The 15,244-nt window shown below is 39.1% G+C and overlaps 1 protein-coding gene across 1 annotated transcript in view; it reads right to left on the minus strand.

Moving 5' to 3' along the window:
- The window catches only part of LOC140741791 (lysine-specific demethylase PHF2-like), a 151,353-nt gene that overhangs the window by 11,799 nt on the left and 124,310 nt on the right, over positions 1–15,244 (minus strand). The window contains 6 exon segments of the mRNA XM_073072181.1: positions 791–886; positions 2,846–3,120; positions 7,759–7,839; positions 7,841–7,917; positions 8,458–8,531; positions 9,883–10,073. Of these exon segments, the coding sequence (XP_072928282.1) occupies positions 791–886; positions 2,846–3,120; positions 7,759–7,839; positions 7,841–7,917; positions 8,458–8,531; positions 9,883–10,073 (794 nt within the window).

Below are 15,244 nucleotides of genomic sequence, written 5' to 3' on the forward strand. Positions count from 1 at the left end.
TAGAAACTTCATGATTGTAGGGACTCTTTAATTTCAGTAGGCAGAATTCACCCAGACTGTTAAGGGTTAAGTTCACCATTTATGTTACGCGTTATGTTGTACATTATTATGTTTTGGGGGCGCGTTTTTTTCTTATTTATACATGACATCACCATTTGTTTGGGGAGGGTCAATAAAGTGTATTTTAAGAAGTACTTTAGAACACTTGTGTTGATTTTTGTCACCTCTCCTACATAATACTAATTGTAAAGGTATATCATCTTAAATGTTTATTCACTCATTAAAATTAATTAAATTGTTCCTCATTAATGATATGAGAGGAATCAAAGCAAAATTTAAAATGCTCCTCTATACCATTTTGTTCAGTTGACAAATACATATCTTTCCCAAGTTAAAGAAAGGTTCTGTTGGAACTGTGCATCTTGTGCTGAACATTTACTATGGTAACTAGTGGGGCAATGATAAAAGCAAAGGGAATAAGTTTCATATTCTTGCTTATTTCATTGCAGTTTATAGCTTGGGACCGGCGGAGGTCATAACGCTGCTGACTACTTAACATCTAATATTGTTTCAAAATTGCATGTCTGCTAATTGCTAATAAAGGATTGGAATAAGGCACTCGACTCATTGGAACTGAGGGTGCACCACACAAGTACAATAACCCTGTAGCAGCTGCACGCTCACAGCAATTACTTTGCTTCTGCGTTAGTTTTTTGCTGCTACAGGTTCCATTCCTGTGAACTGTTCACCAGATCGTTCAAAGTTGTAAGGTCCTTTATTGCAAAGTTACCTGTAGGATTCCAGGGTGTATCATCTGCACTTCTTCTCTTTTTGGATCTGGATTTGAAAACTGGATCATCATCATCAGATTCAAGTGATGGGTAAACTGGACACATAAGAGGAATCTATAGATATTCATTGATTATATTATGCAAATAAATCATTTCACAGGCATTCAGCGGCTAAACCTAATACCAAAAGATTATTTCTGTTTCCGAAAAATCAATGTATCTTGCTAATAACATTTCTCTGTAAAGTAACAATTGTAGGTACAAATATTGTAAATGCCTGTATTAGATCTTCCAATCTTCTTTTATTCAGTAAAGACAATCCAGCTTTTTCAATTTCTCTCTCTGACTGCAATCCCTCATCCTTGATATCAGGTTAGTAAACTCTGTCTGCGCCCTCTCTGAATCCTGTAACAGCTTTCCTAAGAAGACTTGTCCAGAAACGGACACAATATATTCAGCCAACATTTTATAGAAGTTCATCATGAGTTCTTGGCCCTTATACTCTTAGTCTCTGTTGTTTATGAAGGCCAGTATTGTTTCTGAACCACTTTCTCACTTTACAACAAAGTGCACACATACTGTATATCCACAGTACTCTCTATCCTTGTATGTCTTTTAGAATTCTGCCCTCTTGTGTTTATATTACCCCACGTCCTTTCTCCTACCAAAATAAAACTTCACATTTCCCAGCTTGCTTTACAAAGGAAAGTACCCTTGCTGGCATTTCAGATTTTCAATATATTTCCAGGCAGGATAGAAGAGTTACCTGGCTGTGGAGGAGCCTTACAATGGTGGGGAAATTATCTGGGTAGCCTAACATGAATACATAAGAAATGGAAGCAGGAGTAAGCCTATCAGTACTGTCATGCCAGCTCCATTGAAATCATCATCATTCATTCACCTCAGTACTACTTTCTTATACTAACCTGTATTCCATCAGCATCTTCCCTGGATACACTAGCACTCTACCCAAGCCTTCTGGAGATTCATCCAGTCAAATGATTGCCCAACCAACATCCTCCATCTGCCTGTCACTTGTTCATTTTTTCTCTTTCCAAAATGTGGTATAGTTGCTAGTTTCTTTCTGAAATTCTATAGGGCATTGGTAAGAGCACGTCTAGAATACTATGCAGTTTTGGTCCCCTTAACTAGGAAAGTAGGTACGTGCCATAGAGGGAGTGAAGCCAAGATTCTCTAGACTGGTTCTAAGGGATAATGGAATTGTCAGAGATTATTCACCATTCTATTTTCACTTCTATTCACCATTGTTTAAAACAGGGGTTTCCTACCTATTTTAAGACGTGTACCAATACCATTAAGCAAGGAATCAGTGAACCCCAGGTTGGGAACCCCAGGTTTAGAACAATGAAACGTGAAACACACAAAATTCCTACAGGACTTACAGGCAGAACAAAGACAGGATAGTTCCCCTGGTTTAGGAATTTACACCAGAGGCCACAGTCTCAGAATAATCAGTGTGCTATTTGGAACTGAGATGAGGAGAGATTCTTCATTCATAGGATGATAAACACCCAGCATTCTCTACCCTGAAGGGTTATGGATGCTTAAACACTGGGCATGAAAAACAGAGATTTCTGGATGGTAAAGGAATCAAAGATATGCAGACAGTACATGAAATTGATACAGAGAAGGATCATCTGTGAACCCAATGAATGGTGGGCCAGATGCTCCTATTTCTTATTTTGTAATACTCATGTCCCCATCAGCTACACACTTAGCCTGGCAGAGAGCAATTATATCAACCACTGCCAAATATTCTGGCAGTAACTTCAAAGATCAATGCTCGCCAGTTCAATTAATCAGCATTTCTTAAGAAACAAAGCAACGCTGATAAATAAATACATTTATTTAAACACAAATGATAACATAAAATTAGGAAAACCTTATACTTCAAAATTGGTTAAATTAATTAAGAATGCAAAATTACTTTAAGTAAAAACAGCCACTGACAGCTGTTCATCTGCTGCTTCGTAGCATTATTTGATTTGACTTGAAAACCTGTTGAGTCACTTTTATTGATGAAGTGCTCTTACCATAATCAGAATCTTTGAAACATGCTCCAAGGCTGTCCTGGTCTTCGTAATCATTAATGTCAATAGTGCTCTGAGTAGTGTTTTTAACTAACCGTTTCCCTGTGTGCTTATTAACGTTGCTACTGGTTTTCTTTGATCCTTGAATTATTGAAGAGCTATTTTTAACTTGGTTACTTGTCCATGAAGTCTGCAAACAAGAGTCTGACGACTGAAGATTCGCCATGGATAACATGCCCTGGATTGCTTCCTGCGTACTGGGTGAGGCTGGAGGTTGACTGAAAGAGAAGAAAAAGAGCCCATGTTTTTTTTTTAAATCAAAAATCCTACAGAAGGTAATAGATCTGGCCCAGTCCATCACAGGCAAAGCTCTCCCCACCACTGAGCACATCTAGACAGAGCATTTTTGCAGGAAAACAGCATCCATTAACAGGGACACCCCACCACCCAGGTAGTGCTCTCTTCTCCCTGCAGCCCTCAGGAAGAAGATACAGGAGCCTCAAGACTCATGACACCAGATTCAGGAACAGTTGTCGCACATTCAACTATTATACCCTTGAACCAAACTTCACTTGTCACATCACTGAAATGTTCCCACAAACTATGGACTCACTTTCAAGGACTCCTCATCTCATGTTCTCAATTGCTCTTTTATTTATCATCATTATTATTATTATTTCTTTCTTTTTGTATTTGCACAGTTTGTCATCTTTTGCACACTGATTGAACACCCAATTGGTACAGTCTTTCATTGATTCTATTATGATCATTATTCTGTTATTGATTTATCGAGTATGCCCACAAAAAATCTCAGTTGTATATGATGACACGTATGTACTTTGATAATAAATTTACTTTGAACTTTGAAAGTAAACTAACAGGATAGACCAAATGTCAGTATCTGATTTAATTATTACAGGCTAATGAACATTTGTGAACTAATAAAATTTACTCAAATTACAAGCATAATAGGTTTATAATCGGCTCAAATTCTGCAAGGGAATGCATGGAGATTTATAAGAAGGACATTTAGAATTACAAGTATTTCAGTACTTGCTCTCATAAGTATCATTAGGTTTGAGATTCTCATAGATTTCTAAACCCTTTGTATACCTACATTGCACTTCTTGTGGTATATTCACCCACATTGGAATTAGGAAAATCACCTACAAACATTGTCCAATTTATACATGTCTCAGGAACAGCAAAATAGGTGTGAGGAGCAATATTGAGTCTTGCTTATTTACATGTTTTTAGCAACTGATCTCCGTTCAGTGCAATTGATTCTGGTTAACTGGGCCATCAGGGCAGCCACTTATTTGGAACAACTCTTCGAGAATAAACACTGACTGAGTAAAGAGCCGAGATTCCCTTCAACGCACACAAGATGCTGGAGGAACTCAGCAGGCCAGTCAGCCTCTGGAAAAGAGTAAGCAGTTGACGATGAAGGGTCTTGGCCCTAAACGTCAACTGTTTGCTCTTTCCGTGGATGCTGCCTGGCCTGCTGAGTTCCTCCAGCATTTTGTGGGTATGGTTTAGATTTCCAGCACCTGCAGATTTTCTCTTGTTCGGGATTCCCTTCATTTATTTGGGACAGGAAACCAGTTTCAGTTTGATCGTGTGCACTTGTGTAGCCATTAGACAATACACCGTGCTTGGAGAGGACAGTTTTTAAATAGTGTCAGCCACATGTATTTGTGTTCAAAAGGCACTGATTTTTGTCACCGATTGTTGGTGAGAAATGGCTGGGAGTGAAAAAAAACGATTCCATTACTTCAACAAGTTAGGGATAGTGAAAAATTTGATGTTATTGACATTATCTTGAATGCTACCTTTCGTTCCCCATTGGACCTGTGGCTCCAAGTAGCCATTTGCATGTGACAGTGGCCACACCCCAGTACACCACTTTGACAGGCAGGCTAAACCAGGTGAGGGTCGCCAGCAGGTCTCATACCCAGGTTAGATAGGGCCATGCCTGTCCTGGATTGCGAAGTCAGCTCCAATGGTCAGGACAGCTGAGATCTATAGTGAGATCCAACAGCCAGGAAGGCAGTTTTGCAACTGTACTTAGAGAGTGAAGGGCACAACAAGGCACAGAAGTCATAGTCATCCACTGCATCCAGGGAAGACCCACGTTGTGACGTCTACTCGTACCAACAGACCTGGACTTCCAAAATCGAGAGAGCAGAACTGCTCCAGTACAACAGCTTTTCCACTTTAACAACTCTCCCACACAGGTTTACTGTCATCATTGGATACAACGGACAACAGCAGTAATATTGGTCGTGTTCTAATCTGGTCTGTATTTCATTTAAATACATAATTTGTCACTCAGTTAAATGGTAGTTTGTCTTTTTGTACCTTTTTAACTATTTCCATTAAACGTTGGTTAATTGGGGCAGCCGCTTAATTGAGCCAAAGTATACTGGTCCCTCTGAGTCCCAATTAACCAGAATCCACCATGTTCTTGACTTTTGTTACACTTTATTCTCTTCCTTTTTAAAAAATTTTACTTACTCCATTTTTAATAATTTTTGAGTGTTTCTGAATGATGTTCACTGTATTTTTTTGCCAGGTTTGACGGATGCTAAGCCATTGAGTCATGTTATCAGAAGCTCTTTTCAGCTGTTTGGTGATTGAGGATTAGTCTAGTCAGGACAGCTAACACCGTGAGCAGATGGAGAGATGCTGGCAACAAGTTCTAGGCCATTACTGCATTATAAAAGGACACTACCTTGAGAAATAGTTTTCTTGGTTGATGTTTCAGTTTTTATTTATGAATATATTTCTAAGCTGCTCTCCATGGAATTAGTTACAATACAAAGTAACACAACTGAGTAAACAAGTCAACCCACTGATTTCCATTCCATCATTGTGGGCAACTGCTTATTATCGTAGGGAGAAAGTCTCTCCACTGAAGCAGACATCCCAACTTCCGACCTACCATTCCTTCTGGTATAATCCTTTTAAATCCACTAATAATCTTAGCTCACTCTAATAACCATGATCCTTGTCTATCCATATGCTACATTAAAGACATTGATGAAAAAAAAATCCTCAGAGTTGAACAGCTGTGAACAATTTTTTAAGGCCAGTTTTAATATGAGAATTGTTATTCTCCCAGGGTACAATACAATAGGTATATATGGGAAATGCTGTGGCATTAAATCAAAAACATTAAATAATCTTCTGGTCCCATTGGATTTATTCATTTGTTATTTCAGATCAAATCACCCATCAGTCAGTTTTATACAGACTACCTAAGCATCCTACATAATTATTTCTTTAAATCCAGTCTCATTATTATGTAAATGTAAGCATTGCAATTAGACATTAAATATGAAGCAATTTAAGAGTCGGGAAATTATGTAAGCAGTATGATGATAAAAACTATAAGCCAATAATGGAGATGATATCAATAGACAGAATCAATTACACACTTATATTGTAATCCAGATGAAACCTACAAGTGATATTAATATCTTGTCAGCAAGAGATTGGATCCACTCCCTAAGAGAACGCTAAGTGTTGTTCTCACTGTAATGTATGCTTTCCTGCCTGGTAGATTATAGTCATAGGATAGTACAGCATGGTTTCAGGCCTTTGAGCCCAACTGGTCCATGCCGACCACAGAATCCTTTCTGCTAGTCCCAGTTGCCCACGTTTCTCCCATAACATTCCAAGCCCCTTTCCATGTCCTTTCCGATTACCTCTAAATGTTGCAATGATACCCACCTTGACCACTTTGTCTGACAGCTCATTCCAGGTATTCACAATCCTCTGTGTAAAAAAGCGCCTTCTCAGATCTCTTTTAAACCCTTCCCCTCTTACCCTGTATCTGTTCCCTGTAGTCTTGCACTCTGTGACCTCGGGGAAAATACTATGATCACCCAGCTTATCTATACCCCTCATGTTTATAGTGGGAAATGTACAACTGATTGTTTATTGTACAAAATGGTAAGAATTTACATTTATATCCATTCTAAGCCAGTCTCAAAGTGAATTTCACATTTCTCACAATTATTTTAAATATTCATCCAGAGCAACATGTACTCAGTGGGCAACACAGAAGAGAAAATGGACCGGAACTCTGCTTCAGAAATTTGGCTTCATTGGTGTCAATCGCATGAATGTAAGTCGATGCAATTGAGAACACATGACTTAACCTATTTTTCCTTTTTTGAAATCAAATAAAGCTTAGAAAAATGCGAACAATAAGTGAATATCAGGCTTTAAAATTTAATATATTGAACTTAAATAAAATCCAAACATTTTGAAAGTACTCAGCAGATTAGACAGCACCTCCAGAGAAAGGTAGTGAGTTAATGCTTAAGGTCACCGACCTGAAATGTTACTTCTGTACAGTATTTTGATATTTCTCTACAAAAATGCTACATGACTGCTGAGTACTTTCAAAATAATTCACTTAAGGGTTATAGCATCTGTGCTGCTTTCCTATTGGACAGTAGTATCACATTAGTACAAGTCAGCTTATATATAATGTCTTCTATTTATATGTCAATGTGTGCTTTCATCATGTTTTCTTATCTGAATAGCTTTCTGTGTAGCTGCAATACTGCAGCTGCAATTTAAACTGTCAGGATATTACTAATACCTGAATTCAGTGATGTCATAGTTGATTGTTTTGGCTACTTTAATGACTCTGCCACAAAAATAATTTGATAAGATTTTGTCAGGTTAACTGTTTCAATTAACCAAATATTTAGTTTATTTCCATAAACAAAGATAAACAAATCACAATTATAACACATCAATTTATTAAATAGTAGTGGTACAGAAAACCTAAAACAAAGAAATATTTGTTTATCTAAAATATCCATTATGATTTACCACTGAAATGCAACTTATCATTCCTCTAAGTATTCTTCCTTGATTTTTAAAGCTATGATTCATACCTGTTTCCACTGTACTCAAGGCCTCCAACCTGCTTGCTGGCCTGTAGCAGATCCAGTATCCCAGCAGAACTACCTGTTTCAGTCGTTTTTTTCAGTGTTGGGATCTGGTTTTGCCTCAGTATCAATATGAAGTGAATCTTCATCAGTTGAGTTGTCGTCCTGCAGGTGAACCCACAAATGAAAATACTAAAATAAAAAGAAATTGCCAATAAAAGTAGTGGTAGCAGTTGCCACCAAGGGATTGCAATAAATGTTGGCTGTGCCCATGACTCTCAGATACTGTAAATATTTGTTTCTTGAAAGTGCCAACCAAAGAACTGAATTGACTTTATTACTTACATCCTTTATATACATAAGGAGTAAAAACATTAATGTTAAAGGCGTATATCAAGAAATAAAAGAATGAATAATCTCATTCCATGCCATTGATAGCTCTCAATTTAATGCAGTTAACTACTGCTCTGAGTTTTACAATTTTGTGTGTTAGAAAGAAGACTCACAAATCAGTTATGCTCCCTGTTGCTTCCACAAGACAAAATTTCTGTACTTGAAAGAGTATAGCCATAAAAACTTGTCTATTTCTTCAGGAGATGACAGACACATTTTACGTGATCAGAATCACTTGTAGTTCTATTCTCGTCAGCAAAGGTTTAGATGACAATGACTGAACAATGCTACAATGAGTATGTGCCAATGTACCTGGTTAGAACTGTGCTGAACCAAAGGTTCCTTCATTTCAACAACTCCAACACTCTCTTTGGTTTTTGTTAAAACTGCAAAAGAGAACAAAACGTATAATCAGTCTCGTGTGTCAGAAAGCACTTTATTGACCACCAGTTGCATTCTTCTCATTTCACATCCTCCCAATTCAATGAGGTCTGCACAATTCCAATCTCATTTGCCTTCCATTACAAAGATTACATTTTGCCACACAGAGCATTTTCATACCTGTTCTTTTGAGCAGTTTCTCTTTCTCTCTCCCTCTTTCTCTCTCTCTCTCATTGCGTTGGACACCTCCCTCTCTGTCCTTGTAACAGCTCAAACAGTGTCCAAAAGACAGTCTCATTCTCCCGACATTTTAAAGTGATTGTCCACAGTGGTATTTATAATTGGTACAGTGGCAGTATCCAGGTTCAACTATGCCAATTGTTATGTACCCCTAGGGTTCATATTTTCTGTGGACAATCACTTTAAAATGTCGGGAGAATGAGACTGTCTTTTGGACACTGTTTGAGCTGTTACAAGGACAGAGAGGGAGGTGTCCAACGCAATGAGAGAGAGAGAGAGAGAGAGAGAGAGAGACAGAAACTGCTCGAAAGATTGATGTTATGGTTTCTCTGCAAGTCGTTTACCTTTCCACGAGGACACTTGCCTGCTTGTAAAAGTTCCTGCAGAGAGAGGAGGGCGGAGCAGGTTGATGGACAGCTGGTGTCCAACACATGGAGATAAAAACCAGGTCCACTCATGCACAGACAGACACGCAGTTTCGGACACTGAATGAGCTTTGTTGCACCCACAAGCCACAAGAAGGTGGGTTTTTTGGAGGATCGATTCAGGGAAATCGATCAGTGGCTCACAGTGTGAAAAGGTGCCACCGGTGGGGAATTATTTGTGTGTCCACCCTCGCCTGGGTGATAATTCCGCCACTGAAGAACGGTCGTATGTATCATGGTCATAGTCGGTGACCACAACAGGACTTCGGAAGACAACGGGAAGATCAACGACATTATATACATTATCTCTCTCTCTCTCTCTCTCTCTCATTACTCAAATAACTACCTCAAACTGAACTGAATTCACTTCATCATCCTAAGACTCTATTCATTCACCCCTAGGTTTGAAAGAGCCTAGTTTTGTTCCTATTTCCATACTTATGTATATATCATTGCTAACCTGTTTGATATATCTGCATTTACAGTACTGTATTGCGTAGTTACTAATAAACACTATTAGTTAATAACAATACCAGACTCCAATGTGTTTTCCATTTCTGCTGGCCCTTTAACCCGGTCACGGGGTACGTGACACGATGCTTTGCTCGCCAATCTACCACACACAAACTATAGAGAGAATGGCTTACATTTCAGTTTGTGCAAATATTACAGGCTATAAAATGCATCTTACATGATAAGTTTCTTTTAGGAGTAGTCTTCTTTCTTCTTATTGGAAACTCATCAATCTGTAGTTCTCCATCATCCGAAACATATTCGTATTCATCTCTCACTGGTTTGGGTTTGTCTTCTTTAATATTTTGCAGACAGCCAAACACATTATCTGATTTCACAGATTTAGGCTGCGTTTTCACTCCTTTACAACTGTTGAAGCAAAATTATTAGGAATAAAAACAAAGAATTCACATATTGTCAAAGGAGCCAAGTAAATTTGGTTATGTTACTGTAAAATCAATTATCATTAATCATAATGTTATTTTGTAAAGATATATAATGAGGACTACATTGGACAAGCATGATGATTGTGACACATGAATAACCCTTATCTACAGAATTCAATGTAGGTAGGATAACAAACTTGTGCTGAAAGTTCACTTACATAAATGCTATTTGCAGCTTAACACTAACTGCTATTTATTAGCTATTCAAGGCAGAAAGAAAAGAAGTTGTGATCTGCTGAAGGTACGTGTTGTTTTACTATACCATCTGTAGGCCATAATGAGCAGAAAATAAAATGTCCCAAGTTCCCTCATTATGTCTCTTGTCTTCCTTACCTTTGACTGGGGCCTCTCTCTACCCCAGCTGCAATTGCAATTGTCCTCTCATCAGCATCAACCCCACTTTGATCTTTACTGTCTAACCTCAGCAAAATCAGACCTCCTGGGACCCAGTAACAAGATTCTTCCTTCTAATAAAATATAACCCATCAAGCTTAAATCTGCAGAATAACAAAAAAAAAATTGAAAGTGGATCAGGAGGTGGCTATCTAGTTCCTCATGTCTGCTCCACCAGTCAATAAAATCATACCAATGTTCCTTCACTAACCCCATATTCCTTGATTCTATTCATATCTAAAAGTACTTTGCCCTCTGCATTGAATATGCTCAGCAAAACGGTGACCTTTGATAATGAGCAGCCCACCTCAGGACAATATCAACTCTGCATCTACCCTAAACACAAGAGACTCTGCAGATGATGGAAATCCAGAGCAGCACACACAAGATGCTGGAGGAACTCAGCAGGTCAGGCATCAATGGAAATGAACGAACAGTCAATGTTTCAGTCCAGGACCCTTCTTCAGGACTGGAAAGTAAGGGGAAAGGTGTCAGAATATAAAGTGGAGGGAAGGGAAGAAGGACAAGCGAAAAGCCAGGCGGGAGAGGAGGAATTAAGTAGGAAGCTAGAAGGTGATAGGTGGAAAAGGCAAAGGGCTGGAGAAGGGATCAGATAGCAGAAGAGAGTGGACTGTGGGAGAAAGGGAAGGAGGAGGGGCACCAGGTGGAGGTGATAGGGGGTAAGAGGCCAGAATGGGAAATAGAAGGAGAGGAAAGAAAATTACTGGGAGTTAGAGAAACTGATGTTCATGCCATCAGGTTGAATGCTACCTAGGTGGAATATGAGGTGTTATTTCTCCACCCTGTCAAACCTCTTAAGAATCTTGGATAGTTTTATGAGATCAATTCTTATTTTGAAAATCTCTGCTTAATTTCTCCTCTTATGATATGCCACCAATCGAGGAATCAATCTCATGAACCATCGCTGCCCTTAGTCTATAGCAAATGCACTTTGTGTGGGTAGGGGGACCAAAATTCAGCTGCTGTCTGATAAGGTCAAGGAACTAGAGCTGGAGATCGATGTACTTAGGATCATCCAGGAAGCTGAAAGGCTCATTGATTAAACTTTTACCGAAGTGGTCATACCCAGAGTGAAGGCTTCAGATAGTGGCTGAAGTACACCTTCAGCTACACCAAAGTACACCTTGTATCTAAAGGACAGCAGGTAGGCGGAGGAATGGGGTGACTCTGTAAAAAATAATATCAAATCCTTAGAAAGAGGTGACCCAGGATCAAAAGAGTGTAGAATCCTAGTGTGTAGATTTAAGGGTTAAAGGACCATGTTGGGAGTTATATATAGGCCTATGAACAGTAGCCAGGATGTGGGATATAAATTACAACAAGAGATTTAAAAAAAGCATGTAATAAGGGCAATGTTACAATAGTCATATACAGGTAGATTGGAAAAATTCCCACAAAAGGGAATTTGTAGAATGTCTACAAGATGGCTTTTTAGAGCAGCCTGTGGTTGAGCCCACTAGGGGAAAGGCAATTCTGGATTGGGTATTGTGTAATGAACTAGATTTGATTAGGAACCCTTCAGAGAAGGCAGTGATCATAATATGATAGAATTCACCCCGCAGTTTGAGAGGGTGAAATTGGATGTATCAGTATTGCAGTGGAGTAAAGGGAATTACAGAGGCATGAGGGAGCAGCTGGCCAAAGTTGATTGAAAGGGGACACTATCAGGGATAACTGCAGAACAGCTATGTCTGGAGTTTCTGGGGGCAATTCAGAAGGCGCAGGATAGTTAAACCTCAAAGAAGAGGAGTTATTCTAAAGGAAGAATGAAGCAACCATGGCTGGCAAGGGAAGCTAGAGGATTGGGATGCTTTTAAAAGCCAATGAAAAACCATAAGGAGAGAAAAAATGAAATATGAACGTAAGGTAGCCAATATTATAAAAGAGGATACCAAAAGTTTTTTCAGAAATATAAAGAGTAACAGAGTGATGAGGATGAATATCGGACCACTGACAATGAAACAGTAGATGAACTTAATAACCGTGGAAGACACTAGCAGTATGCCAGCCATTCAAGAAAGTCAGAGGACAGAAGTGAGTGTAGTTGTTACTACTACGGAGAAGGTGCTTGGAAAGCTAAAACATCTGAAGGTATTCCACCTAGGAAAGTAAGTCACCTGGACCAGATGGACTGCACCTCAGGATTTTGAAAAAAGTAGCTGAAGAGAGTATGGAGGAATTAGTAATGATCTTTCAAGAATCATTAGATTCTGAAATAGTTCAAGAGGACTAGAAAATTGCAAATGTCACTCCACTCTTTAAGAAGTAAGTGAGGCAGAAGATTGGAAATTATTGGCCAATTAGCCTGACTTCAGTGTTGGGCAGATGTTGGAGTCCATAATTAAGGATGAGGTTTTGGGGTACTTGGAGGCACATTATGAAGTAGGCCAAAATCAGAATGGTTTCTCTAAGCAGAAATTTTACCTGCCAAGTCTGCTGGAACTCTTTGAGGAAATAATAGGTAGGATAGACAAAAGAGAGTTAGTGGATGTTGTTTATTTGGGTTTCCAGAAGGCTTTTGAAAAAGTGCCACACAAGAGGCTGCTTAACAAGATAAGAGCCCATGGTATTACAGGAAAGATTCTAGCATAGAGAGAAAGCAACACACTCAAAATGCTGGAGGAACTCCGCAGGCCAGGCAGCATCTATGGAAAGGAGTGAACAGCCAATGTTTCAGGCCGAGACCCTTCATCGATGAGTTCCTTTGGGTTTCCATCTGCAGATTTTCTCGTGTTTTGTATAGATAGAAGTTTGGATGTTTGGCAGGAGGCAAAGAGTCAAAATCAAAGGAGCCTATTCTGGTTGGCTGCCACTGACAGGGGCAGTATAGAGTGGATGTGGAGAGCATGTTTCCTTTAGAGTCTAACACCAGAGGGCATAGCCTCAGAATAGAGGGACGTCCATTTAGAACAGAGATGAGGAAGGATTTCTTTAGCCAGAAGCTGATGAATCCGTAAAATGCACAGCCACAAATGGCTATGGAGGTCAAGTAATTGAGTATATTTAAAGCAGAGGTTGATAGCTTCTTGATTAGTCAGAATTACAGGGAGAATGGGATTGAGAGGGCTAATAAATCAGAAATAATGAAATGGCAGAGCAGGCTCGAAAGGCCAAGTAGCCCAATTCTGCTCCTATGTCTTAAGGTCTTGACATTCATTTTTCAAGTTATATTTCATCTGCCATGTCTTTGCCCTCTGTCTCTGATCCCTCTGAAACCTTTCTGCATTATACTTGGAATCCATACTTCCATTAAGCATACTTGAACATATTTTACTTAACCCCTTTAACCAAATCACTGCCATAGATGCTGAACAACTGGGCTCTCTCCCAGTCACAGCCTCGCAACCCAAAAATTATTTATGTATTTCTCTCTTCTAATTTCTACAATACACAATACAAATCACTCCAACTGAACTTGCTCTAATATTGTCTAATTTCCTGTATGGTACCTTATCAAAGATATTTTGAAAGTCCAAATCCATCACATCTATCAGTTTGCCCACATCCATTCTACTAGTTACAGTCACAAAAAAATCAGACATATTTGCTGAACATGATTTTACCTTCATGAATTCATGCTGATTCTGCCCATTTCTTTTTATTATTTTCTAAATATCCTGGTAACACTTCCTTTATGATAAATTACTAACATAAGACTAACTAACCTGTCTTCTTTCTTCATCCTTTCTTACATAATGGAGCTGTATTTCTCAACTATGCAGGAATCATTCTGGAACCTATGGACTCTCTTATGACTGATTTTGTATCTCATAGGTCTAAATACATATTTTACTTTCTATAATCCCCAAACTTCCCAGCCCTTTCCCAATCTCCTGTGATTCTAACATCTCAAACTCTCATTTCATGATCACTCTACTCTCCTGATTTTTCCCCAAGAGTCCCTGTCTGCTATTTCAAGGCATCAATTATTGTTCCCAGCACTCTGATTTAGGAATTTGACTCGTCACTGGACAGTAACCAAGAAGTCAAAAAATATGTGTTTTCATCATTAGATCCAAAACAATTTCCATATTACCTTGCCAGGTTGCATCTGCACTACCACACTTCTCCTTAAAAAAAAATAAGACTAACATCTCAGGGAGCAAGTAATCACTACACAGAACAACTTGTCACAAAAATTAAGAGAAGAAATATACAAGTCATGTCAAGTCACTTTTATTGTCATTTCAACCATGTCACTACAAATGAGGAAAGAAAACTGCTCTCAGATTTGAGAATGTTACTTAGTATTTACTACTGAATAACTACAAATAATAATTCCTTAGATGTAGTAACGTTACGGGAATAGCTTCTTCCTGTCATGGTCCGATCCGTGAAAGCTGTATTCCGGTTTACGGTCCGGTCCGTGGAATCTGGACTCCGGGTCTTCCAGCTGTCCCTTGTTTCAGTTGGGCTTAATCATAGGCACCTGATGCTCGTCTTGCGGCTGGGAATTTAAGTGGCCCTGGGGTCGTGTGTGCTTGCTGGTTCGTCTCATCAGTATCTCCTTGGAGCAACCCGCCGGTGGAAGGCTAGAGCAGCCATTCATGATCTCTAGGCCTGGTTGGAGGAGCACTGCTTCAAGGAGCCTTGTTGTCTCTGGTCGGAGTAGTCATCGTGGTATGGATTCGGCCGTTTCCGGAGCCAGCTGAGTGGCCGTCTGCCACTCCGAGATGGATA

The sequence above is a fragment of the Hemitrygon akajei genome, chromosome 19 (genome assembly GCF_048418815.1).
Source record: "Hemitrygon akajei chromosome 19, sHemAka1.3, whole genome shotgun sequence".
In the NCBI taxonomy this organism is placed as follows: domain Eukaryota; kingdom Metazoa; phylum Chordata; class Chondrichthyes; order Myliobatiformes; family Dasyatidae; genus Hemitrygon; species Hemitrygon akajei.